The sequence below is a fragment of the Abramis brama genome (assembly GCF_963993115.1).
Source record: "Abramis brama genome assembly, chromosome: 1".
NCBI lineage: Eukaryota > Metazoa > Chordata > Actinopteri > Cypriniformes > Leuciscidae > Abramis > Abramis brama.
Window position 1 is genome coordinate 65208909 of NC_139963.1, and position 24126 is coordinate 65233034.

Sequence of the window (24126 nt, forward strand, 5' to 3'; positions counted from 1 at the left end):
CACCAGGAAAGCAGTGACTATGCACCTTACTTTTATTTAACGTAGCGTGTACGTGTCGAACGATGGAATCACCAATGATCACAGCATCGCGTTCTGTTTCGCGAAGAGGGGAGAAGCGGTTTTGTGTGGATATCTCGAAAACCGGGAGGGTCAGAGAGAGTTTTCTTGGTGTAGACCTGACTCGCGTCTTCCGCTGCGGAAATATCCAGGCTTCGTGGTGGCATGTTGGAGCCGGCGTAAACGAGACCATAGCTGATCGCGACCTCGACGCTCGTGACCGATGCTGAGTAACGCACGGAGTAGACGAGGTCGGAGTCAGCGGGTTAGTAACGTTAATCACTGATTTGTGTGCATCGGCGCGTGATGTTTCAAGAGCCAAACGCCGGTCTATCAGCTCGGCCTGTCTTACTAAAAGGTCGTGGATCTGTTTCTCAACAGCTTCCAGCTCAGACTGTACCGCGTGTAGCTCAAATGTGTCCTCACCTGCACCAAAAGGTAGATTACTTACATCTGATATATTCGCCATTTTAACAGATGGACAGTAAGTTAAGTTAGCAACGACGCTACCAGTGATGCTATCAATATTAATACTAATTTATGGCTTAAGTCTTGGATATAATCCGTCTTTTTAGTGGTACGGGTGTGGAGTAGACGCACGATAGGCGAAAAAGAATGTTTGTTTATAAATGAGTGCGGAGAAGGTTCAGGTAAACTCTTACAGGTTCAGCCGTGATCCACGGACGTAACCTGTAAGAGTATCCAGCGTTGGATCACTAGGCTTGAGACACGTCTGCTCAACAGTCCGCGTTGTATATTATGTTCATTATGTTCAGGAAGAACCGGCTACATCTCAACCCATTGTGCAGATCTTGGGAACTTCTTGACTGGACGTGTCTTCAGTGAGAGGAGAATCTTCAGCAGTGTAAAAATGGAGGGATCCATTTTTTTTTTTTAAGTTAAATAAATGCAAGGGTATTGTGTGAAAAGTGAAAAAAACAACAACAAAAAAACGAGTCTAGCTTTGTTGTAGATGAGAAAATATATTGTATGTACTGTTTCATTTAAGTGTAATTGCATTTTTAATTCTTTCAAATCTTTTTAAAGAAGTGCTATTCTGTTAATTTTGCTAAGTCTTTATTGTATTGTGAAGTCTTTGATGTATTTACACAAAGAAATACTTTACTGTAAGTTGGAACGAAAGTATTCAAACGTTCATATGTATTTGATATGTATGTACAGAAATGATTAAATTGATGCCTTTTGGATTCAGTTGTTGAATGTGCTTGTTATTCAATAGAAAAATAGCCTTTAATAGTTCTCGTAGAAACAAATTTGACACAGTTAAGGTACAAAGGGGCTTGCCACTGGGGTGGTACCTTAAAGGATCAAATTTGTACCTTTGATAAAGGTACAATATTGTACCAACAAGTTTTAAAAACAAAAGGTACATTTTGGTTGCCCATGGTACAAATCATGTCCTTTAAGGTACAAACTGGAATGGAACAAATTTGTTCCTCTATATTAAGGTACAATTTTGTACCAGTAAAAGGTACCGAGCCAGTGACAAGGGTTTGTACCTTCTTTGGTACAAAATTGTACCTTTTTTTCTGAGAGAATTTTTCTGAGTACCTTCTTTATCGTAGAATTTTTTTGAAGTATCGGCAAATATCGTATCGCTGGCTGAGAGAATCGATATCGTATCGTGATGAACTGTCCGATTTACACCCCTAATGTCTAGCCAGCGGCTTGTTCTCCGAAGATACAATAGTTCCTTTGTATTTGTGGATAATGACTCTTGTCACCGCTCTCTCATGTGATTTGAGAGATGCAGAGATGAACAACAACCTCTTTATTCAGCAGAACACTTTTAGATGGTTAGATTCTTTATTAACCAAGATAGTTCGTTGGCTGCATCTTTAGTTACAGACTTCTTATTGTGACCCTTTCTGCGTTGACGTCGAGTTGGAGGTGAAGATGAAGCGAAGGAAGTGCCACTCTCAGATGGGCCTCCCTCAACACCCTAAACAAGTTTTAACCCATTCTTCATTGTTTTTCATCCGAACATCTAGTTTCTCTTCCACTTCTACTCTTCAATGCAAACTCAAGAATACTTTCATGTGTCTTTGAAACTGGACACTTTTCTTCTCTACTTCTCTTGAGATGCTTTGGCTCTTATAAGTCAGTAAAGAGAGAGATCTGTCTCATTCACTTTCAATTCTAATGTTTGTATTTGCTTCATGTAATTATTGATTAAACTCTTTAGTCGTTCTATCAACATCTCAATGTTATTGTCCATTTTCTTATTTTCTGCTGATTCTGCTTGAATCAGGAATAATTTTAGTTCTGAAAGTCATGAAGTAGCCTGATATGATTGCTTTTTGAGTTTTCATTTTCTCAATAGAGTTTTTAAATGCCTAATAAATTATATTTCACTGCACACATGACTGACATTGAATGAGATTGCTTTCTGTCTACATTATTAACAGCTTCATATTCAGTATCATATATACTGTACATTTCAAAGACTTTGTTTTAGTCAGTTTGAAGTTCATTCACACCATGAGGCTTCATGAAGTCAAAACAATCACTATGAACTTTAAACAACACCAGCCCCGGCTCCAGCTTTGAGAAGTAGGGTGGGCCAAGTGAAAATCCTAGTTTTAACATTACATTATTTTTTAATAAATGAGTAAAAAGAACTGGGGCCTCTGGGCTTGGGTTTATGTTCGGGCCCTACATGTGCTGCAAATGACCTTAACTAGAACATCATTATAGAGTAGCACAACATACACAACAATTAAAATATAGCCTATCTGAGGTTCCTGGAACAATTAATATGCAACATGCCAAGCCTAGTCAAAGTTTAGAGGTAATATTAAATAGTCATTAAAATACAATACAGGATGTGATCTATCAGCATAATTGCGTAATCAGTGTTGGGTGCAATGCAGTACTAAATAATTAATTAATTACTGTAATTGAATTACTGTTATTCTAAAAGTAAAATAAGGAATTACTCTTTAAAAATGGTACAGTAATCTTATTACACTGTTGAAGATGTAATTAGTAGCTTTTAGTAGAATAAATTAAAAGTTATGAGAATACAGTCTTCTGTAGAAGTGTTTTTATTTCAGTGTTTTTCTTTAGTAAGGAAATGTCGAACTGCCTCATGGATCTAAAAATAATAGAAGCTTTCTACTTTTATCTGGGGTTTCAACAAAAGGAAATTCTACAGGTGCTAATCTACCAACATGCCTTTACTATTTGTCTTAGGACGCTACAGAATATACTGAGCCGGACTTTACAGGGCAAAACACTTTTCAGACTGGATGGAGGTGATCCTCCTCTGCTTATTCTGACTATTTTGTGCTTCACTTGAAAAAGTTCCTTTCACCTTTAGTAACTGGAGTCACTTCAGTTCTAAAATAATAATAATGGAAGGCTACTAGAAAAGATGAATCTGCGTGGCCCTGATTGGCTGCGGGGGTGTCCCGTACGCGCGTGCGTTGGGGGCCGATGACGTCACCGCTCGCTCGCGCCGTCTCTCTTCCCTCATTGAGAGTTTCAGTGTCGAGTCTTCTGAGGAGAGGAGAGCAGCTCACGGTATTTCTCACAAACAACCATTACACACATTTTATAGAGTTTGATTAAGCGATTAAGAGCGTTTGATTAAGAGTTTGATTTTCTGTATTGTTTTCATCGATCACAGCGATACGTGTGCGTCTTTTCTGGCGTCTTTCTACTGAACTAAACATTTAACGTTAGTGCTGCAGCAGCAGCGAGCATGAGGAGAATATGTTGAGTTCATTCAGACCTGAGCGATTTTGTGTTCGTTTGGAGTGAGAACTGTTGCTGAATGTCAAGTCAAGAGTTAAGGTTTGAGATCTGTGAGGGGAATTGAATCGATTCCAAGTGTTGCTGTTGCCATTTTCATGTTTAACTTTATTTCTTTGTCGACATTTATCTTTGGCAGATTACTGTATGAGTAACGAACGAGGGAAATCTCAAATCTATACATCCATGGGAATATAGATAAATATGAATAAGTTTGACACCAGAAACGTTAAATTTTCTTCTATTTTTAAGAGTATTATGATCATTGTCAGTCTGTACACAAATCTGTTACATTATTCATGTATCCTGACTCGAATAATGTGTTTCTAACAGCAAACACTCAGAATAAAGTGAGATGATCTGCTGATGATCCTGAATGGCTTGTTGAATGAGTGTTGATAGTCTGAGGCTCATCAATATTAACAGATCTGCTGAAAACACTCTTTATTTCATGACAATAGTTCCTGTTTTCACCTCATTTATTATGCTGATGCAGGGTTTTTCCTGGCTCAAAATGAGGCGGAGGTGGTAAAATCCTAATAATGTATTCTAATAATAAGCTAATTAAATTTGTATTTTTCGTAGATCATCATATAGCCTAATGTGTTTCCCACATTATTTTAGTGGGTTGAGCCTGGTACCTCTAGGGGGGTCCGGGGGCATGCCCCCCCCCGGAAGAAAATTTTGTACATTTTAAAGATAAACTCATTAATCTGGTGCACTTTGAGTCACCTGAATCCACTGTTAAAAATAAATAATCCACCCGCAAATCACCCATATTCTTTGATTTAGATATCTGCATCTGATCATCACATTACAATTATTCAAATTCTCAGTGTTAAGCATGATAATATGGTAACATATCACACTGAAGTTGGCTGATTAAAAATTTACATTTAGGCTATTTAAAATAAAAGTTCTTCTTTTGGCAAAATTACATTTCCTTAATAGCCTAAACAGAGGCTTTACTCCCTTCAAACTTAAATTGTCAATGTTTCATTACATCACTGTTTGAAAACACTCAGAATAATTTTTTATACCTTTATAAAGGGCATTTTTCCCATAATTTTATTAAATGTATGCTCCATCTTTCATTTCCAATTCTTAAATTTGATCAATATTCAATTAAAATAATAAGACACTAGGCTGTTACCAATCAAATTAAATAATTTACATTGAAAAATTATAACTGTATTAAATGAGATTATTTTAAATATTTTTGAATATACAATAAGGAATGTTGAAAAGAATGATACTTTGAAAGTAAACCGCCAGTAGATGGCGGCAGGCGACCGTCTTAATGAGCGAGTCATTGAGTCATTCATTCAAACGATTCGTTCAAACGGTTGATTTATTCAGAATGAGGCAGTTTATGAATGGGTAATTGAATCTTTGACTCAACCGATTCGTTCGAAACGCTGAATCATTCAGTAATGAAACATGGCTGAGTGTTGCTGTGAGATGCGCGATGGTTCTGCTGTGATCTTTGTTTGGAACTATTTTCGCTGCTGAAACAGAACAAAAACAGTCATTGCATCTAAAATGTAAGTGACTTAATTTTAACTATTTGTTTATTGAACTGTTATGAAATCAGTCTCGGTTTCAATCTTGATTGGCATTCAGGAAAACAGCTCTCTGGTCGTGTGTAGCTTAGGCTATATATTGTTTCTTAACTATAATATGTTATAAATAATTGCGCGAGCCTCAACAGCGCAACTTTGTTACCGTCAGTACATTAAGTAGAATTATATTATTATCAGCTATAGGCTATCAATCACCACTTACAATAAATTAAATAAAACAGAATAATCCTCACGTATTCGGTGATTCCCTAGTTATTTTTTATTTTTATATAAACTCATTTCATTGGTGTCAACAGACTGATGTTCTATGTATTTGCATTTTCTTTCATAAAAACTTACAAAACATGATGGTAATAAAATTCACAGGATTGCATGTGAAGTCCCATGATTCTCTGCTACATGAATATAACAGTGAACTGTTATTAACCCTTAGGCTATGCATGTATGATACATTATGTAGCCTAACAATGCGTAAGTTATAACTTAGACATATCTTCATTTATCCTAGAGAAATAACCTTGGGGCAGTCAGGACAATAATGAAGGAAGGATGCCCTCCTCTCGTTGTCATTTGATACATGATTGTTATTTAGTTATAGAAAATTGTTTGCCACCACACTGTTTATGCTTTCAACTGTTTTTCTTACCATTATTTACATTTGGGAAAATTGACATTATTATATGCTGTAGTCCATAAGCATAAAAACAAACTCGGTAACTTATATATTTTTGATTTTGGCAGATCAACTCCTCCCACTACAATTCATCATCAGTGATGCTCCTCCCACAGCGGTCACATCATTAGTTAAGCTCCTCCCACAGCAATTATCCAATAAATGCTGTAAATACAGCTACAAGTGAAGTTAATCGCCATTAAACAAGAAAAAGAAAAAGAAGAAGCTACAAGTGAAGACGAGCATCAGAGCATCAGGAAGAGCTGAAATCTGCACAGACTGAGTTTATTAAAGAGGACAGTGAGAACATGAGTGATCCAGAACCCTGCAGAATGAAACACACTGAAGATCCTGAAGAACAAAGAGGTTGGTGTTTATTCTTCATTCATTCATGATGCTGAAGAACATTCATGTTAGAAACATTCAAGCACTTCAGCACATTAGATAAACGGTTAAACTGTGAAATAGCTGCAAAAGTTTCTGTTTTTTTAACAAATGGTCAATGCGATGGATTATCACGATTAATACCGTTCCAAATTATCCTACATCCTATCCAGGACATATAGATAATCCCGTGGTAACTAAAGAGCCTATCCTTTAGTCGTGTCCTCAAGAGTTAGAATACAAAGGGGAAATCTATTATCTTTATAATAGAATACGAATTTGTATAGACTGATCGCCTAAGTAGTGTTGTCACGATTCCAAAATTATTGTTTCGATACCAATACCAAGTCAAGTATTGCGATTTCGATACTTTTTCTGAAAAGGGAGAAACACTCTCAAATATCATTGCTGTGCTTTATTTTAAAACCGGGACAACATTCTAATCATATAACACACTAATAGGGATGCTCATACTGACCGTTTAACCGTTAACCGAAAGTAAAAATTTTGACCGATTAATACTATCAGTTAAACGGTTTAAAACGTTTTAAGCTTCTTTTTTTTTTGTTTGCTGCATGGTTTAAAAATAAAAATACTATATAGCTTATTTTCAAAATTTCAACTCGAGCGGAAAATTCGCGTGAAGATGGTGAAATTCACCGAGTTGAGTGCGCCTCTGGATGGTGCTGTGAAACCAGACACGTCGGCGTTTGGCTTTCCTCCGTATTTGGGACTTCCACAACAAGTACAGAGCAGCAATATCATTTATTTCAGACATGACGGAAAAATTATGGCAGAAAGAAATTGTGTTGTTGTTGATCATGATGATACACTACTTTTCGCGGGATGTTTTTATTCGCGAGTGACGCGAAAAACAAGAAAAACATCCCGCGAGTAATCTAGAGCAGTGGTTCCCAAAGTGGGGGTCGCGAGATGATTTCTATAAAAAAAAGTGGAAAAAATATATAGGCCCTATATATTTTTGTTGCAATTAATTTAACCCTTTCGCACACTGTATCACACCGGGTAGATTTTCTGTTTGGCGAGTAAATCTCAAAAGGCTATCCGCCACACTGGCGGGTGAATGTTCATTAGGGATGTTGCGGTGACGGATTTTTTCCACCGGTTAATCGACGTGTAAAAAAACCGGTAATCCCGGTGTCACCGGGGTTGCGTGTCAGGGATTTCGGGTGGCCGAAAATGCGGACGTGCACACGTCTCAATTTTACTTTCACTTTAATTAGCGGCAATTCAGTAGCATTTGTTTGAATTAATCATGGGTTAATTTATTTTATTCTTAATAAAAATACACAAAACAATAAGACACTCGCTTGTATTACACACATCTTTATTGCAAAATGAATAATAACTTAACACACCATGTAAAAACTAAACAAAAGCACTTATGAAACACCTTTAAAGTGCATTTATTAAAACGAACCACTGCACACATCGTGCAAGTATCAAACAAGAAATTATATTTAAAAAAAATCACTATTCGTTAAATAAAGTGCCTGCCTTTTTCAGCAAAAAAAAAAAAAAAAAACACCGCACAACCATCGAATATGAAACGAACAAAAACATCAAAAACGTTAAATAAGGTAGCCTACCCGAATAATCACTGGACACTTAAGTGCAAAAAAAAAAAAAAAAAAACTAATATAAAAATTAAACTCACGTTTGCATTTCTCTTTGAAACCAGATCTTCCGCCATCCTTTGCCAGTTAGCTCGCCTCACTCTCCTCAAATGATAAATGAAATCGGACACCTGCTGCTTAAAGGCCTGATCACATATCGCGTCTTTTGCGCGCGCAAGTTCGTTATTTCAAATGTAGGCGCGCTCATAATGGAAGCTCGTTTTTTCCAAGCGCGTCCGCGCCGCATCGAGATAAAAACATCTCAACTTTTCAGAATGCCGCAAGCGCACCGCAGGTCGCGTGACAAGAACCAAGCTTAGCAACGACAGATTGCTCCGGAGCGCAACCACCCGAGCGCTTTGGAAAAAGGAGAACGCGGCGCGCCTAGCGTTTTCTATGCGTTTTTAGGCGCGATATGTGAACGTTCCGCTTACGCTAAATTACGAAGGCACGTAGTCACTAACTGAATTAAGTGCTTTATTACTATAGGCTAAAACTTCAACACGATGGTGACGGTGCCGGTGGTCAAGTGCTATGACCGGTAGGTGGGTTAAACACCGTGTATCACCGGTAACACCGACTATCGCAACAAGCCTAATGTTCATACCAAAATATGAAATTTGCAGCGCGCACGCGCTCTTCGCGCGTATGCTCTTCTGACTCTAAAAGAATGAGCAGAGAGAGAGAGAGAGAGAGAGAGAGAGAGAGCACTCACTATTCAGAGCGGCCAGGCGTCAAGCTTCCCCGTACTTTTTGACAAGCGTCCTTGACAGGACGGCCAGAGCTTCTTTGCAGCTCAAGTCGGCGGCGGTGTGTACGTACACACGGTAGTTAACGCTCTATCTGTTGACGGCGCTGAGGAAAAAGCTCCCGCCACTGGAAGAAGCGGTCGCCGCCCATTTGTGTCCTCCTGCGCACCCCATCAAAGCCATGCAGAACGTCTTCAGCACTCGCGGATCGTGCATACTCCGCCGCTGGCCAGGCTGCTTCTGCTTTACACACCATGGCCGTTCTTTTCTCGAGAAAAGGAGTTTTTCCATAGCGTTTGCAACGCAATATAGGCCTATACTCGTTGCGAGGACCTCTTGTATCTCTCAGGGAACGTTCTGCCTTCCCTTCCACATGAGTCAGGTAACAAAACTGACAAAAAAAAGTAGCCTATTTCACCACAATGATAGTAATATTTCATATATTTCTCACATTTTGATCAATATATAGATTTTTTTTTATTAAACATTTCAAATTTTGCTCTGGACAATTTTTTATGTTTGTATTCAACATAATAGGCCTACCTTATTATCTCAATTAAAAGTACTGAAATTAATGTAGGGGAGCGCGGGGCACAACCTAACGCGGGGTTAGTTGTAACACGCTTGTTTTAAATACTTCCGCACATGCTTGGATGACGGAACTTTGTTTATTTACTAGTTGCCATATCAACACTATATAGAAAAAAAAAATCCGCCAAAATTATTATTTTTTTGGAAGATATCCATAGACATTTATTAATCCATAGCAAAAGTAAATTTCTTACTTAAGTTAATTTTTCATCTCTATTTTTTGTGTTTATTTAAAATAAGACAAATCTGATATTATTTTAATCTCCAAGATGTTATTTAACAGTTGAGATAGTTCTTTAATGCTTCGCTAACTAGCAGAAGACACTAGCAGGGTTTAAATCTCAGTTGTGCAGGCGAGGGCATGTTGTAACACTGCGTTACAATGTGCCCCTATTAGAAATATGCTATTATATTCTATGCTTTTATTAATTTTATTGAGAAAACGTGAGAAAAAGGTGAATAAAGACTGAGAGTCAATGTTCAGAAATTACTAATTATTTATTTGTTTTGAACTATGTTGTATAGCTGTGTTTTCATGTGTTCGTAGTCAAAACTCAAAAATGAGTTTCTATTTAATTATTAAAAATTGCCATTATTTTATATGAAAAAGTTTTTTACTTGTATTTTATTTAGAAAATATTTTAGTTTGTTTTGTATATTTTTTTTATTAGATCAGATAACATTTTAAGCTGCCATATGTCATGTTACAATGTGCCCCACACATGTTACAATGTAGCCCACCTATGGGGCATGTTGTCACATTTCACTTCCATTCTTTCGGGGTATATCAAGAAAAAAGTATATACTGTATTAATAAAACAAAAACACATAATTGTACTAGACATGTGGGAAATTAATGTGGGAAAAAATAAATACTCTGAACCATAAGTAGATTTACACAAACTGAGAAAGTCAAAAAGCGTTAGGTTGTGCCCCGCTCTCCCCTATATGTGACAAAAAAAGGCTGTTTATTATTTTGGCCGGTAAAAAATATGCTTGGCTGGTGGATTTTTTCATCTACCAGTCCCCGTGGCAGGTGAGCCAAAAATTTAATTTCGGACCCTGGGGTGGGGGAGGTGCGGGGTCGCGGGGCAGCAGCGCATTTATCATGGGGGTCGCGGGCTAAAAAGTTGGGGAACCCCTGATCTAGAGCAAGTAAAACGCAATGCGAATACACTTCGCGTTTGACTGTCAACAGGCTGCGCTCCAGACTGAACCCACATCACGTTTATATGTTGCTTTTTTAAAATAAAAATTAGACAAGGTGTTAAAGTGTTGAGGTAGGGCTGCTATTTTTATTTAACGAAAAATCTTAGTCTAACGGAAAAAAATTGCCGGTTTTTAAAAGCTTTGTTCAAACGGATTCAGTGTTTTCTTTTTGTCATCTTAATTTGTTAATTATTTAAGTTTAAAAAAAAAAGTTTTTATTTGTATTATTTTATTCTGTTTTTCTCTCACTGTCAGAAATGCTGCAGGTGCGTGAAAATTTAAACTGAATCCAGGTTCTGTTGTTGATATGTTCTGTATGCTGCTGTTTGCACTTTGCACGTTAAAATAAACCCTTTGATAAAAAAAAAATTGTTTGTATTTTTTTTAAAGGGTCACAGATACGCGTCAATTTTATTTGTATTTAATGACAATTCAATATTATAATTTTATCAGTTAACGGTTAATAATCGATTAACCAGCGGCGGTTGTCGGTCTGGAAAATTAATCAAAATGAGCATCCCTACACACTAATAAATGAACATATGAACAGCAAATATATTAAACATTTGAACAAAATATGAAATATCAAAATATAAAAAATAAATTAGAGCAATGACATTCAAGGTAAAAAAAAAAAAAAGCAGTATTATCTCATTTATCATAAGAAACATAAGAGTTACCAGTAATAACTTTATCTTGATTCTTAACTTTGAATAAAAATATGAACAGCGATTATATTAAACAATGTTTAATATTGGTAACATATGATAAGCCTCATTGGTGATATATTTGACATATAGGGACACAGTTGTGGAAGGCCTATACTTCATGATAAACATAAATATATAGCAGCAAAGACAACGTCGGCAGTGTTGACGGCAAAATAGTCTACAGAATATTTCGTTCTGTATTGAGAGGTGCAATTTGAAAATCGATAATCTTTTTTTTTTAATTACATTTATATTGTATTTATGTCAAAACCTAGACTTTCAAACATCAAAATGACATGTATTAATATGTATTTGTGTCAAAATGACATAGAAACATCTTTTCCTATTCTACTTTGCCTGGAAACGCTTCCAACACGCTTGCGTGTCGCGTGAAAACTAGGCGTCGGTTCTATTTCTAGAATGCACACGTTCGTGGCAGTTAATCCTCACCCTCTTGTCGTTTCCTCCAGTTAGGATCTTCCTGATCCAGATAGAAGAATGTGACACTTACCCAAGAATCCAAGGTCCAGTCAGATGATTATAATAAATGTTTAACAATATTTATTAAAAGAATCAAGTGAAAAAAATACTTGTTACAGATTATAAAATGAGTACTAACTAGGGATGGCGAAAACTAAAAAATTTCTTGACCGACCACCAAGCCTCATTAGCCGGTTGAAACCGGTTAACCGATTAGTCTAAAATATAGGGCTGTGCGCACGAGCAATAGTCACGTCGCCGGAACATGCGATGTGAAGGGTAGTAGCACCCATGGTGTATTAAGAGAATGATATTTCGTACTAAATAGAAAGTCAAAATCGGCTATTTGGGACTATTTCGTCTACAAAAAGGAGGATGTTGAATTGAAGTGTTGTAAAGTTGTGGATGGTTGTCTTTTTAAAAAAGTCTTTTGTCTTTTATTTTTCGTGTTCGCATTTATGAGGAAAAAACAATTTACGTGACAGTTCTCCATTACGGACACGACCGCTCAAAGCGGCTCTAAAAGACTGCTTTAAAACTTTCACAAAGACCTCAAACAGAAAGCACAAAGCCTTTTTTTAAAACGAATTTCGTTTTGTATTAATTGTATCTTAATTTTAATCAGCATTTCATTATCCAATTTTCTCGATTTAATAAAAAAAAGTAAATATAGCAGATAGATATCACGACACGGAGGCGCCAGCGCCTGAATTGGAGCTAACGTTAAGCTATCATCCATGAACCGAAACTCAACGTATAAGGTAGCTTACTCGTCTCACACACCTAAAAAAATAGAAATATATCTATTATCTACAGAAATCTCTACTTTTAAACAGAACCATTCAAAACAAAATAAAACGATTTAATCCGTGAAATGTGTATTTCTCTCCGGCGCGTTCACTACTGCGAAGATCGCGAGTCAGATTTCATCTTTGCAGCCGTCACAGAAAACACTTGTTTATTAATAGATAATTAAAATGTCTCATTGCAATATTTTACATATTCATAATCATTACTTTTGCTGGTTCTTTGTGACAGCTTTTAGGTGCCGTTTACATGAACGTGTCACTGCATCAGCACCGAAAACAGAGAGAGAGAGAGAGAGAGAGAGAGAGAATAAGATTTTTTTTTTTACTTATTTTGAGGAATGAACAAACAAACATCTGTTAAGAGTGCCGTGCCACGTTGGATTGCGTAGAACGTTCACCGAATTCTGACAGAAATATGTTCTAATTTTGGAATAAAATATTAAGTGACCTTTTTGTCACTTGTAACGAAGCTTGCTTATTAGTTATTAATATCATGGAATGGTAATTATTGACTTTAGCCTGGATTGATCATGGCTCGCAATATAGGCTATATCGTTGGGAAAAAAATATCGAAATGTAGGCTAATTTTTTCCCAATATCTAATATTTTCCCAATATTGTACAATATCGTGCCTGCAATTTCGCAACTTTGTCGCATCTCTCTGCTGCTCTGCCTCCTGCTTTGGCTACCTTTCTTACCCGAAGAGGCTTGCGGTTGTCACGTTTTAAGGTGATAGCCTACATCATAGATGATGTGTTACTACTGTATTTAAGCACTGTATCACACAAGTTGCAACTTACATCTGTGTCATTCTTTTTGGTGAAATGGTCCCACACACTTCTTTGCACGCTTCATCCTGTCGTCTGCCCTGGCTCTAACCTCGAGTGTTTTAACCTGTAGCCTTTACTTTTCACAAATCTTGTGAACGCGCGAACCCAAAGGCTGTGACCTCGCGCCAAATGTTTTTATTGGTTTATTAAGTACAAACAGGTGAGTTATGAAAAATTGAGTGTGAGGGATTTGTTCACTTCACACAAAAAGATCTTGGAATGAGATGGCTAACTGTAGTAGAGTAAAGTCCACTGTCTATAATAGCCTAATTTAGAGATCACTTCTTTTTTTTTTCTTTTTTTTACCGACTACCGACAAATTTGACCGGTTAACGTTGATACGGTCAACCATCGGTCAAACTGTCATCGGTTAACATCCCTAATACTAACTAACAGAGAGATACTAGCTAGGCTTAAAGCTTCTTGCATCTGATAACTGCTGGCTGTATCAGACTGGAGATTGCAAGGAAGAGCAAAGAGTCCTGTCCAGGTCTCTTCTTTTATAGTCTGAATTCAGCCGTCTTCATCACAGTTAATATCAAGCGCATGACTGCTGTTTCTAGCAAGTGTAGTCCTGCTATTTCTGTTGAAGCATAACTATGTTTAGCTAGCGGCTTGTTCTCTAGCAAGCAACTGAAGATACAACAGATCCTTTGTATTTGTGGATAATGACTCTTGTCACGGCTCTCTCATGTGATTTGAGAGATGCAGAGATGAACAACAACCTCTTTATTCAGCAGAACACTTTTAGATGGTTATATTCTTTATTAACCAAGATAGTTCGTTGGCTGCATCCTTAGTTACAGATTTCTTATTATGACCCTTTCTGCGTTGATGTCGAGTTGGAGGTGCAAATGAAGCGAAGGAAGTGCCACTCTCAGGTGAGCCTCCCTCAACACCCCAAACATCAGTAAAATAAGGTTTAATTTTGATTGTCAACATCAGGTCAAACTAAGTTTAAATATTTTAACAGTTTTATTTTACATTTGGGTAGTTGACAAATGGCCAAGAAAAAGTACTTTTTTTGGAAAACATAATAATATAACTTTTTAAGAAAAAATACATATATTTATGAAGTATGAAAACTGCTTTTTCAGAAAATAGTAGTGGTCACTCATTTTGTCAATGACTTCACAGATTTTTTTTCACGTTTTCATTCAACAGTACTGTAAATGTGTCCTATGGTGTGACATTTAAAAATAACCAAGAAATTATATTAAATAACATAAAAAAATACTTGAGACAGAATTGTTCACATTATTAAATCATTATTTTCTTAAAGTGATATTTATTTTACATGAAAGTACTAATTAGAATCATTTTCACCATGGATAGATGAACCTGATAAACTTTTCCCTATGAATGTCAATAAAACTTTTTCGCCAACCTTACAAAACTGTTTGAAAATTGTACCTATTTAAGAGGAGATATTATTGTAACTCCCCTAATGCCAAACTTGACTCTTTTTTTTTTAAAGATATTTTAAAATAAGTATATTTTTCTGTTGTTTTCTGTTTGTCTCACCATAGGACAAAACGTCACACCAAAGGACAAAGATAGTCATTGCATAAAAAGAGTCAGAATATATAGTGTTTATTGTAACAATAATAAAGGAGGACATTTGTTTTTTTGTTGAAACTTTATATATTCGTTTTAAAAGCTTCTTAAGGAGGTCTTGTCCTATGGACATTTCCTATGACATTTTCTGTCACACCAAAGGACATTTGAACTTTTGTGGCAGTTAATAACCATGCTAATACTAGCTGAACTGTTATTAGCAATTGGCATGATACATTTGCATAATATTTCATAGTCCTGCCGTTAAAAATACAAATTTTAATTAAAAAATTTAATTTAGGAGTGTCACACTAAAGGACGAAAAAACTTAACAACTTTAGTGGTCTGAAAACATAGTTAAATATTTGAACAATTCTGAGAGAAATACTTGCCATGTGCACTGCTCATGGGCTTCAGAGGGGTCTTCAGTCACATGACCTTGAATGGGGTCTTCCAACTAAATTTAGTTGTCCATGATATTGCCCAACTTAATATCAGGTTATTGCATAACACCAAAGGACATTTTTTTCTGTGACAAACTTTATTAAATTCCTACACTTTTAGAAATGTATGTATAGGAAAAGTGATGGCCACTTAGTGAAATAGACACTTGCACAATTATGCCAGGAGTGTTCATTAAGATATTTAAACATTCTTTTCTTTATTTATAAAAGTTAATATTTATAATAAAAGTATAATATTTTTTTTATAAAAGTTAATATTTATGAAATAATGTTGTCTACCGTCACACCATAGGACGATTTTGAGATTTGGCTCAAAGTTGTAAAAAAATAAAAAATAACTCGGGTATTTAAACAACAAATTCATGTAAAACAAGAAAATGTTTAACCATTTATAGTATTCTAAGTGATGAAAATGTGAAATAAATTATTTTTTATCTTCTGTGACGGTGAAAAAGCCACGTCACATCAACTACCCATTTATTTTATATATCAGGGTTTCCGCGGGGCATTAAAAGGCATTAAAAAGCATTAAAAGTCCTTAAATGGATTTTGCGAAAATTAAGACCTTAAAAGGCAAAAAGCATTAAATTTGATTCCTACAGGCATTCAATTTTTTTATAGTTTTGAAGAGAATTTTATATCAATTTCTTTGAATATAGCCTTCATAATTAATTATTTTATTTGCTGTCGCAAAATGTATGTTAGTGTGATAAACACACAGAATCAGTTTGTAATTGGTTTCGGCCGGACCAAAATTGCAGTGATACGGACTATTACGGATAGGGGTGCAACGGTACAGATAGCCCACGGTACGGTCCGTACCTCGGTTTTTGGGCCACGGTCTCGGTTCGGTTTCGGTACATGTTTTGTGCAGAAAGAGACTGCTATTTCATCCCAAAAATATGTTTTATTTTTCTTATGAGCATAAACAGAATGTCACAGTAGGAAGAACATCAATGTATGGAATAAATTAACACTCTAGTCTGTACTGAACAACACTAAGTAATACAACCTCTTCAACTATCACTTAAATGAAATACAAAATGTAAACAAACACACTTCAAAATATTCAAGTGGATCCCAATTCCAAACCTTGATAACTGGTATATGAAGTGATCAATGTGAAAGAAAAAGTGCACTTTTACCTTTAACAAACATAAATTAGCTTGTGCTTTGAATAAAAAAAAGCAGAGCAAAATAATATAATAAAAAAATACTGCATTCAGGATACAAAGTGCAATGTTATTTACTCATCCACTATTGAGAGATTCTTGTGCAAAAAGATGAGTCTATCAACACTGTCTGGTGCAAGGCGAGACCGGTTGGCACTAATGATGTCCCCAGCAGTGGAGAAAATTCTCAACTTTTCAGAATGCCGCAAGCGCACCGTAGGTCACGTGACAAGAACCAACCAGAGCGCAGCTGATGGTTGCTTTAGCAACGACAGACGCCTCCGGGCGCAACCGCCCTAGTGCTTTGGAAAAAGGAGAAAGCGGCGCGCCTAGCGTTTTCTACGCGTTTTTAGGCGCGATATGTGAACGGCGCCTAAAGCAAAAACTAAAAGGATCAGCGCGATCTCAGTGGCAAAACCGAAGTCCCGCGGGACACGAGGGTAGATTGTCCCGTGCAGGGCTGACCGAACGGTCCGGGATTTTACCGTGTACCGTTGCATCCCTAATTACGGAGGTGGGCATTTTGTATAGCGGTGGACGACAGGTCAGAGGAAAAATGGGAAAGTGCAAAAAAGTGGTAAAAATGATGAAGGATTTTGCAGTGTTTGCAGAAAAGCATTTAAAGGGGGGGGTGAAATGCTATTTCATGCATACTGAGTTTTTTACACTGTTAAAGAGTTGGATTCCCATGCTAAACATGGACAAAGTTTCAAAAATTAAATTGTACGTTTGAAGGAGTATTTCTGTGCCAAAAATTGTCCTTCCGGTTTGTCACAAGTTTCGGAAAGTTTTTTTCGAGTATGGGTCTGTGTGATGTCAGTTGGGGCGGAATTTCCTTATATGGGTCCTAAGGGCACTTCTCCCGGAAGAGCGCGGGCGCGCACGCACTCGTAGACCAGAGCAAGAGAGTGAAAGCAGTACCTCATCTAAGCGCTCTGCTCGGCTTTTGGAAGTCAATGTCACCAAAGAAGTGGGTTTTTGGTTGCCAGGGCAAGACAACCCTGCACAGATTCCCAAAGAACCCGGCGTTAAGGGACCAGTGGATGGAGTTTGTTTTTCCTGAGCATCAATGGAGTTGTGTTAGACTGTTTGTTCCCTGCATTTCGACGATGATTGTTTTATAAACAAAGTCCAGATCGACAGATTTGCAGATCGTCTAATGCTTAAGGATCGAGCAGTCACTATGATAAAGGTTCACGGTCGTGCGTTGGAACCGGGCGGTGAGTAAAACTGCTTCAAATGTCTCTGTGTTGTTAGCTCGGTTAGCACAGCTCAGCACACCGCCCACACGGCCCGCCTCCAGACGCTCGTTTTTTTCCGGAAAGACTCGTTACAGCCTATCTTTCTTTTATAAATATAATAAAACTAAAGACTTTTTGGAGATATGAAGGATGCAATGCTACTCTATAGGTACTCAAGATTAACAGGAGATTGAGTGAAAATGAGCATTTCACCCCCCCTTTAAGTTGGGGACAATGGGCTTTAGCACCGTAAAATCCCATATGCAGTGTGATGGCCACAAATCGGCAGTAAGAGTAAGACAGCAAACAACTATGTCTAGTTACTTTGGCGTGACCGACAAATCTACAACGTTTCGACGACAACTGATGCTGTCACCAACGTTTGTGGAGCTGCTAACGTTACCGCAGCAAAATCGAGCGACATTCGATCAACGTTTGGCTCGAATGCGACTTTGCAGGTGGAGGTGCTCTGGTATCTGAACACAGCTGTCCATCACCACTCTTACGCGTCCAATGAAGGTATTTCTGAGTTGTTCCAGTCAATGTTTCCTGATTCTGAAATCGTCAAATCTTTCTCTTGTGGCAAAACCAGCTACATTTTAAAATTTGGACTTGCCCAATACTTCAACAATCAACTGATTACTGCAGTTAACAATGCAGGACCATTTGTGTTGATGTTTGATGAGAGTTTAAACCACTCAACAAAAAATAGACAACTAGATGTCCATGTTCGATTTTGGGAGGCTGGTTGTGTCCAGCCCCTTTATCTGGGGTCACAGTTCATGGGACATTCAAAGAGTGAAGATCTACTGCACCATTTCAAAGTAAGTATAATTGTTCTTTTGTTGCATTTATGTCATTCTAACTGATTAGAAACTGAAGGAAAATATTAGGCTTTTTATGCTATGCCTCCGTCTAGTGGACAACCTTAGTATTGCAACCTTAATTTTGTCATATAATTGTTTATCAATCATTTTGTCATTATAATGGTTTATAATTTGCTGTTAGGCCACAGAGCATCATAAATTCATTAAATTAAGCATGTTTCCTCAGAATAACAAAAACATTAACACAACACTCAGGGCTAAGTCTTGTTTTGCTGCTGCAAACATTTCCTAGCATTTTTCCATGTGTTTACCTGCGACCTTGTCTGTTCCTGATCTTCTGCCTGGTTCCTGTATCCTGTTTGTTTGCTGCCTGCCCTGATATCCTGCCTGTTTATTGACCACAATTTTGCCTGATCTTCTCTGCTGTTTTTGCTGGTGTATGACCCTTGCCTGGTGACTACTCTGTTTAATGAAGACAATCTGCACGTGGATCTGAATGACTCCTATGCTTCATAACAATTAAAAACAAGTGAACAGTCCGTAATAAAATAAGAACAAATACACAAATTACAAGCAAAGATACTAAACAAAGATACAAAGTCTAACAGTAGTATTCAGGTACAGAAATTAAGTATAGTTTTATCTTTGTTAAAGCTGTATTTTGTTGTTTAATTAATATTAATAACACAGACAATAGTAGGAATATTAGGTGTCTGCTGTCACTTTAAGACCGAATGCACGAACCGGAAAAAGACAAAAATCCGGTTTCTTTCTCACCTGTCCACTTATGACATAAACAAGATAATATTTGCTGAGACGAGCATTTTACAAGTTCACACTTACATACAATTTGAGGGGGTAAAGTTTAATGCGTATTTGGCGTGCTGTCCGGAGGGAGGGCTCCGAGCTCGGAGTTCGGCCCGAAGTACTCCCCCCGTATGTAAGTGCTTAGGACTAGAAGTGTGGAGAAGGGGTGGTGGAGGGATGCTGCAAAACTGTCAATGGATTGAGGTGAGACTGCTGAGTGTATATATACCTCTTACCATTGATTGCTGAGTGCTCTCCACCCGAACTTTGTTAATTAAACCTCATTTAGTTTTTTAACATCATTGTGTGTGCATGTGTCCGTTCAAGGGCAAGGAAACGCAAAAGAGGAGTCAATTCGGTGTACAAGTGCTGTCTGAAACATATCTCTCTCCGTCTCTCTTTCTCTGCGTGAGCTTCGGGTGAAGATAACATGCGAGTCCCGATTTTCACCTGTTCGTCTGCATTTAAAATTGTTTGAATGTGTAAATTGGCAAGAAAAAACACACCCGAATTATAAACTTTCAGACTGAAAGACTACCTCTTCAGCCGGGTCTCGGTACGGTTGTTCGGTCCGCACCCGAGTGCGATTGCTGTATTCACACCTGCCCAAAAGATCCGCACCAATGGGCGAAACGAACTTGAGTTCAATTCAATCGAACCAAATAAGACAGGTGTGACCCTAACCCTAACCCCAGCCCTTATAAAAAAAAAATTATTGTAATATTTATAGCAGTTGTCTACTTTGTTACATCATGGTTGACATTTATGTCCTTTCACTTCATATCTTTCTTGGAATTGTTTTGATGCACTGAAAATGAAATGTCTTTTTCTCTTTCATTTCAGACCTGATGGAAGAGAGCAAGGAGAGTGAAGAACTGAGTGAAGTGAAGGAGGAACATCATGTCAAACCTGGAGAAAAACATTTGAGTCGCTCAAAGACAAAAAAAATCATTTTAAAGAAAAGAAGAGCCAATACATCTTTCACCTGCACTCAGTGTGGAAAGAGTTACACAGCCAAACAAAGTCTTGAGTGTCACATGAGGATCCACACTGGAGAGCTGTTCACATGCGATCAGTGTGGGAAGAGTTTCACACAATCAGGACACCTTAAAGAACACATGAAAATCCACACCGGAGAGAAGCCGTTCACTTGTGATCAATGCGGAACGAGTTTCACACAAAAACATACTCTTAATGTTCACATGAGGATCCACACCGGAGAGAAGCCGTTCTCATGTGATCAATGCGGAAAAACATTTATCTGTGCATCAAAGCTGAAGAAACACCTGACAGTTCATACGAAGGAGAAGCCACATTCATGTTGTGTGTGTGGAAAGAGTTTTTCACTGCAATATAGTTTACATGAACATCAGAAAATCCACACTGGTGTGAGAGAGTACATGTGCTTTGAGTGTGAGAAGACTTTTACTACAGCGAGCAGTTTAAAACTGCACGAGAGAATTCACACTGGAGAAAAACCTTACAAGTGTTCACACTGTGACAAGAGATTAATTCACTCATCACATCTGAAAAGACATGAGAGGATCCACACTGGAGAAAAACCTTTCAAGTGTTCACACTGTGACAACAGATTCAGTCGGTCAGAACATCTGAAATCACATGAGAGGATCCACACTGGAGAAAAACCTTACAAGTGTTCACACTGTGACAAGAGATTCAATCTGTCAGCAGATCTGAAAATACATGAGATGATCCACACTGGAAAGAAGCCGCACACGTGTGATCAGTGTGGAAAGAGTTTCTCTGTTAAAACTCGCCTGAAGCTACACATGAAGATCCATGCAGTGGAGAAACCACATCACCACAGTCTGAGATCACGGTGAGTAGTTCATCTATATGTGCTTAGAAACATTTTTTTTTAAAATCTTTAAGTTAGTTTGGCTTGTGTGCTTTTCCTGCTGTAGCTCACCATATGACCTTTATTTTCTTATGCATTTAGTCCATAGAAATTGGCACGATTGGCATATGTTTTCACACAGTGGCCCTCATTTACAAAACGAGCATACAACTGAAAATTGGACGCACAGTTGTTTCCATGCAAAAAATTGGCATTTATCAATATGGATGTGAGCAGAGGCTATGTTTAAATCTCACATCAGGTCTCAGTTTCCTTTCGAGGGAACTTGCGATGCATCGATGCTGCTTTGGGAAGCCCCTGCGTGATTGTGTCTGAAGCACATGTGTCAATTAGTCCAGTGGCGAGAGTGAACGTCACAGGCGGGTGACGTCATGACCAGGAAAGGTTAAAAGCACATCCGGTTGGAACCACGCCAGCTTCTGTGCCTCAGCAAGCGCTCTGTGTCAAAATGTTCAAACTGTTTCAGTGTGAAAAGATGGTCTGTCAACAGATTCTTACATATTTGCATAGCTTAGAGGCCAATCAGCTTGTGTCGTGTAGCAAACGATGTGATTGCTTACGGATCACATGTCAAGCCTGCGTCATCTAGAGTTTCATGACCAAACTAGTGACTTATAACACAAATCATCTTCATGACATTAAAATAGATCATAATCGTGCACAGCAGTTGTTGACCAGATTTGATGGGATTAAAATGACTATTGAACTCATCAGTGATCTTGACTTTGAGCTTCACTTTTCATTTCACGTTTGTCTCTCATTGGAAATCTCACTTGATTAAATGTTTCTTTTAGACGTGATGGACGTGAACAAGAAAGGAAAAACAGAGGCCAAAAAATCTGTCTCCTGCCTTCAGTGTAAAAAACACTTCACGTGTAAATCAAGTCTGAAGATTCACATGAGAGTTCACACTGGGAAGAAGCGGCTCAGGCTTTCGCTCTGAAATCACATCTTCTCATGCTGAAGAAAGACCATTTAACTGTGATCAGTGCGGTAAACTGTTTCATTGGGCGTCAGTCCTGAAGAAACACTTGAATATTCACACAAAGGAGAAGATTCATTAGTAATATTACAGCAGAAAAGACACAGCGGTGTGTGTTTCAGGGCTGGAAGTCCTTTACTACAGATGATGAACTGAAAGAGCACCAGAAAATACACTGCAAAAAAACTTTGAAGTTCAGGAGCTGAAGAAGAAGCCATTACACTTTTAAGAGAGACATGAATCTGATATTCATTTTTAACTCGTTCTTCGTTGTTTTTCATCAGAACATCTAGTTTATCTTCAACTTCTGCTCTTCCATGCAAATACAACATAAACTTTCATGTAGCTTTGAAACTGGACGCTTTTCTTCTTTTCTTCTCTTGAGATGATTTGGCTCTTATAAGTCAGTAAAGAGAGAGATCGGTCTCATTCGCTTTCACTTTTACTTATTTTTTTTGTATTTGCTTCAAGTAATAATCGATTAAACTCATTACTCATTTTATCAGCATTTACTATGGTAATCAGGACGGCCAGAGGTGACGACATCAACGACCCGTTGATCACAGGCTAATCTAATCAACTGTTGCCCATTGTTCACCTCAACCCTCCATTCATGAGACCAAGCTGTGAACGACCATGGACTGCCCAAGGCCACCAAACCAGTTCTGGCTAGAACACAGTAGAAACAAAGAACCCTAAGAAGAAGAAAAAGAAATTAAGTAATACATTGAGGAATATAAATTGCAATGTATAATATACAATGCCTCCAAACACCAACTTTTTCTTTATACACTTTGGCTTAGAACCACAAAAATGGACAGAAAACTTGAAGGAACATGTCCTACATATCTCCTTATTCACCCAGGGAACCGTTCACACACAGTGGAAACCGCACTGGGAATAACAGCCAATGTAATCTCACCTCACTTTCTGTTTGATTATTGATTTAATTTTCTAAGTAGTTCAATCATTTTTCTTAGTAGTATTTAGTTAGTGTGATATTTTACTCTTGCATATCTCTTTGTCAATAAATTCATCTTTGTTGCAAACTGTGTCATTCTTGTGTTGATAATCAGAGGCTCTACAAGCTCGCCAGAATCTCGCTAAATCCTTCAGATGAACTTCCTATAATTTATATAATTGTAATTATTTCAACAATCTTCCATGATTGTTTTTTATTGTCAAGGTGAAATTCAGTTGGCTGGTGCCCCATAATATAGGAAAGAATCATCTGACACTCTCACACTCGCCTTAGGTGATACGTGACCAAAAACTCTCAATATTAATATTTAAGACCATAAACCACTACACTACATAAACCACTACACTACATTATATTTCACTGCACACATGACCGATTGCTGTCTACATTATAAATTGTTTCACCCTTAATATTCAGTATCATATATACATTTTAAAGAGTTTCTAGTCAGTTTGATGTTTCATTCACACCACGAGGCTTCATGAAGTCAGAACAATTACTATGAACTTTAAACAACAAACAGTTTTTACAAAAATAAACAAATGATTTCTGTCTCTATCTCAGCACAGTTTTACTCAACCAACAGAAAAAAAGCAGCTGGAATAAAGAGAAGCGGTGTGTAATCCTTGTTGGTTTTTTGTGTGTGATTATGTTGATGTTTATAGATGTTTTGTCGTTGTGAACAGTATTTGGCCAATTTTTTTCATCTAACGTTGATGCACATCT

General features: G+C 37.5%; 1 protein-coding gene across 2 annotated transcripts in view; it reads left to right on the plus strand.

Moving 5' to 3' along the window:
* The first annotated feature begins 3561 nt into the window (after positions 1-3561).
* The window catches only part of LOC311078607 (uncharacterized protein), a 102415-nt gene continuing 81850 nt past the window's right edge, over positions 3562-24126 (plus strand). The window contains exons 1-4 of one of the 2 annotated variants that reach the window (XM_084107539.1): positions 3562-3603; positions 6159-6456; positions 20401-21397; positions 22231-22524. In XM_084107539.1, the coding sequence (XP_083963665.1) occupies positions 6399-6456; positions 20401-21397; positions 22231-22297 (1122 nt within the window). In that variant the 5' untranslated portion in view covers positions 3562-3603; positions 6159-6398 and the 3' untranslated portion in view covers positions 22298-22524. Of the gene's footprint in view, positions 3604-6158; positions 6457-20400; positions 21398-22230; positions 22525-24126 lie in introns of those variants that run through there. The other variant, XM_084107538.1, reaches the window with a different exon arrangement.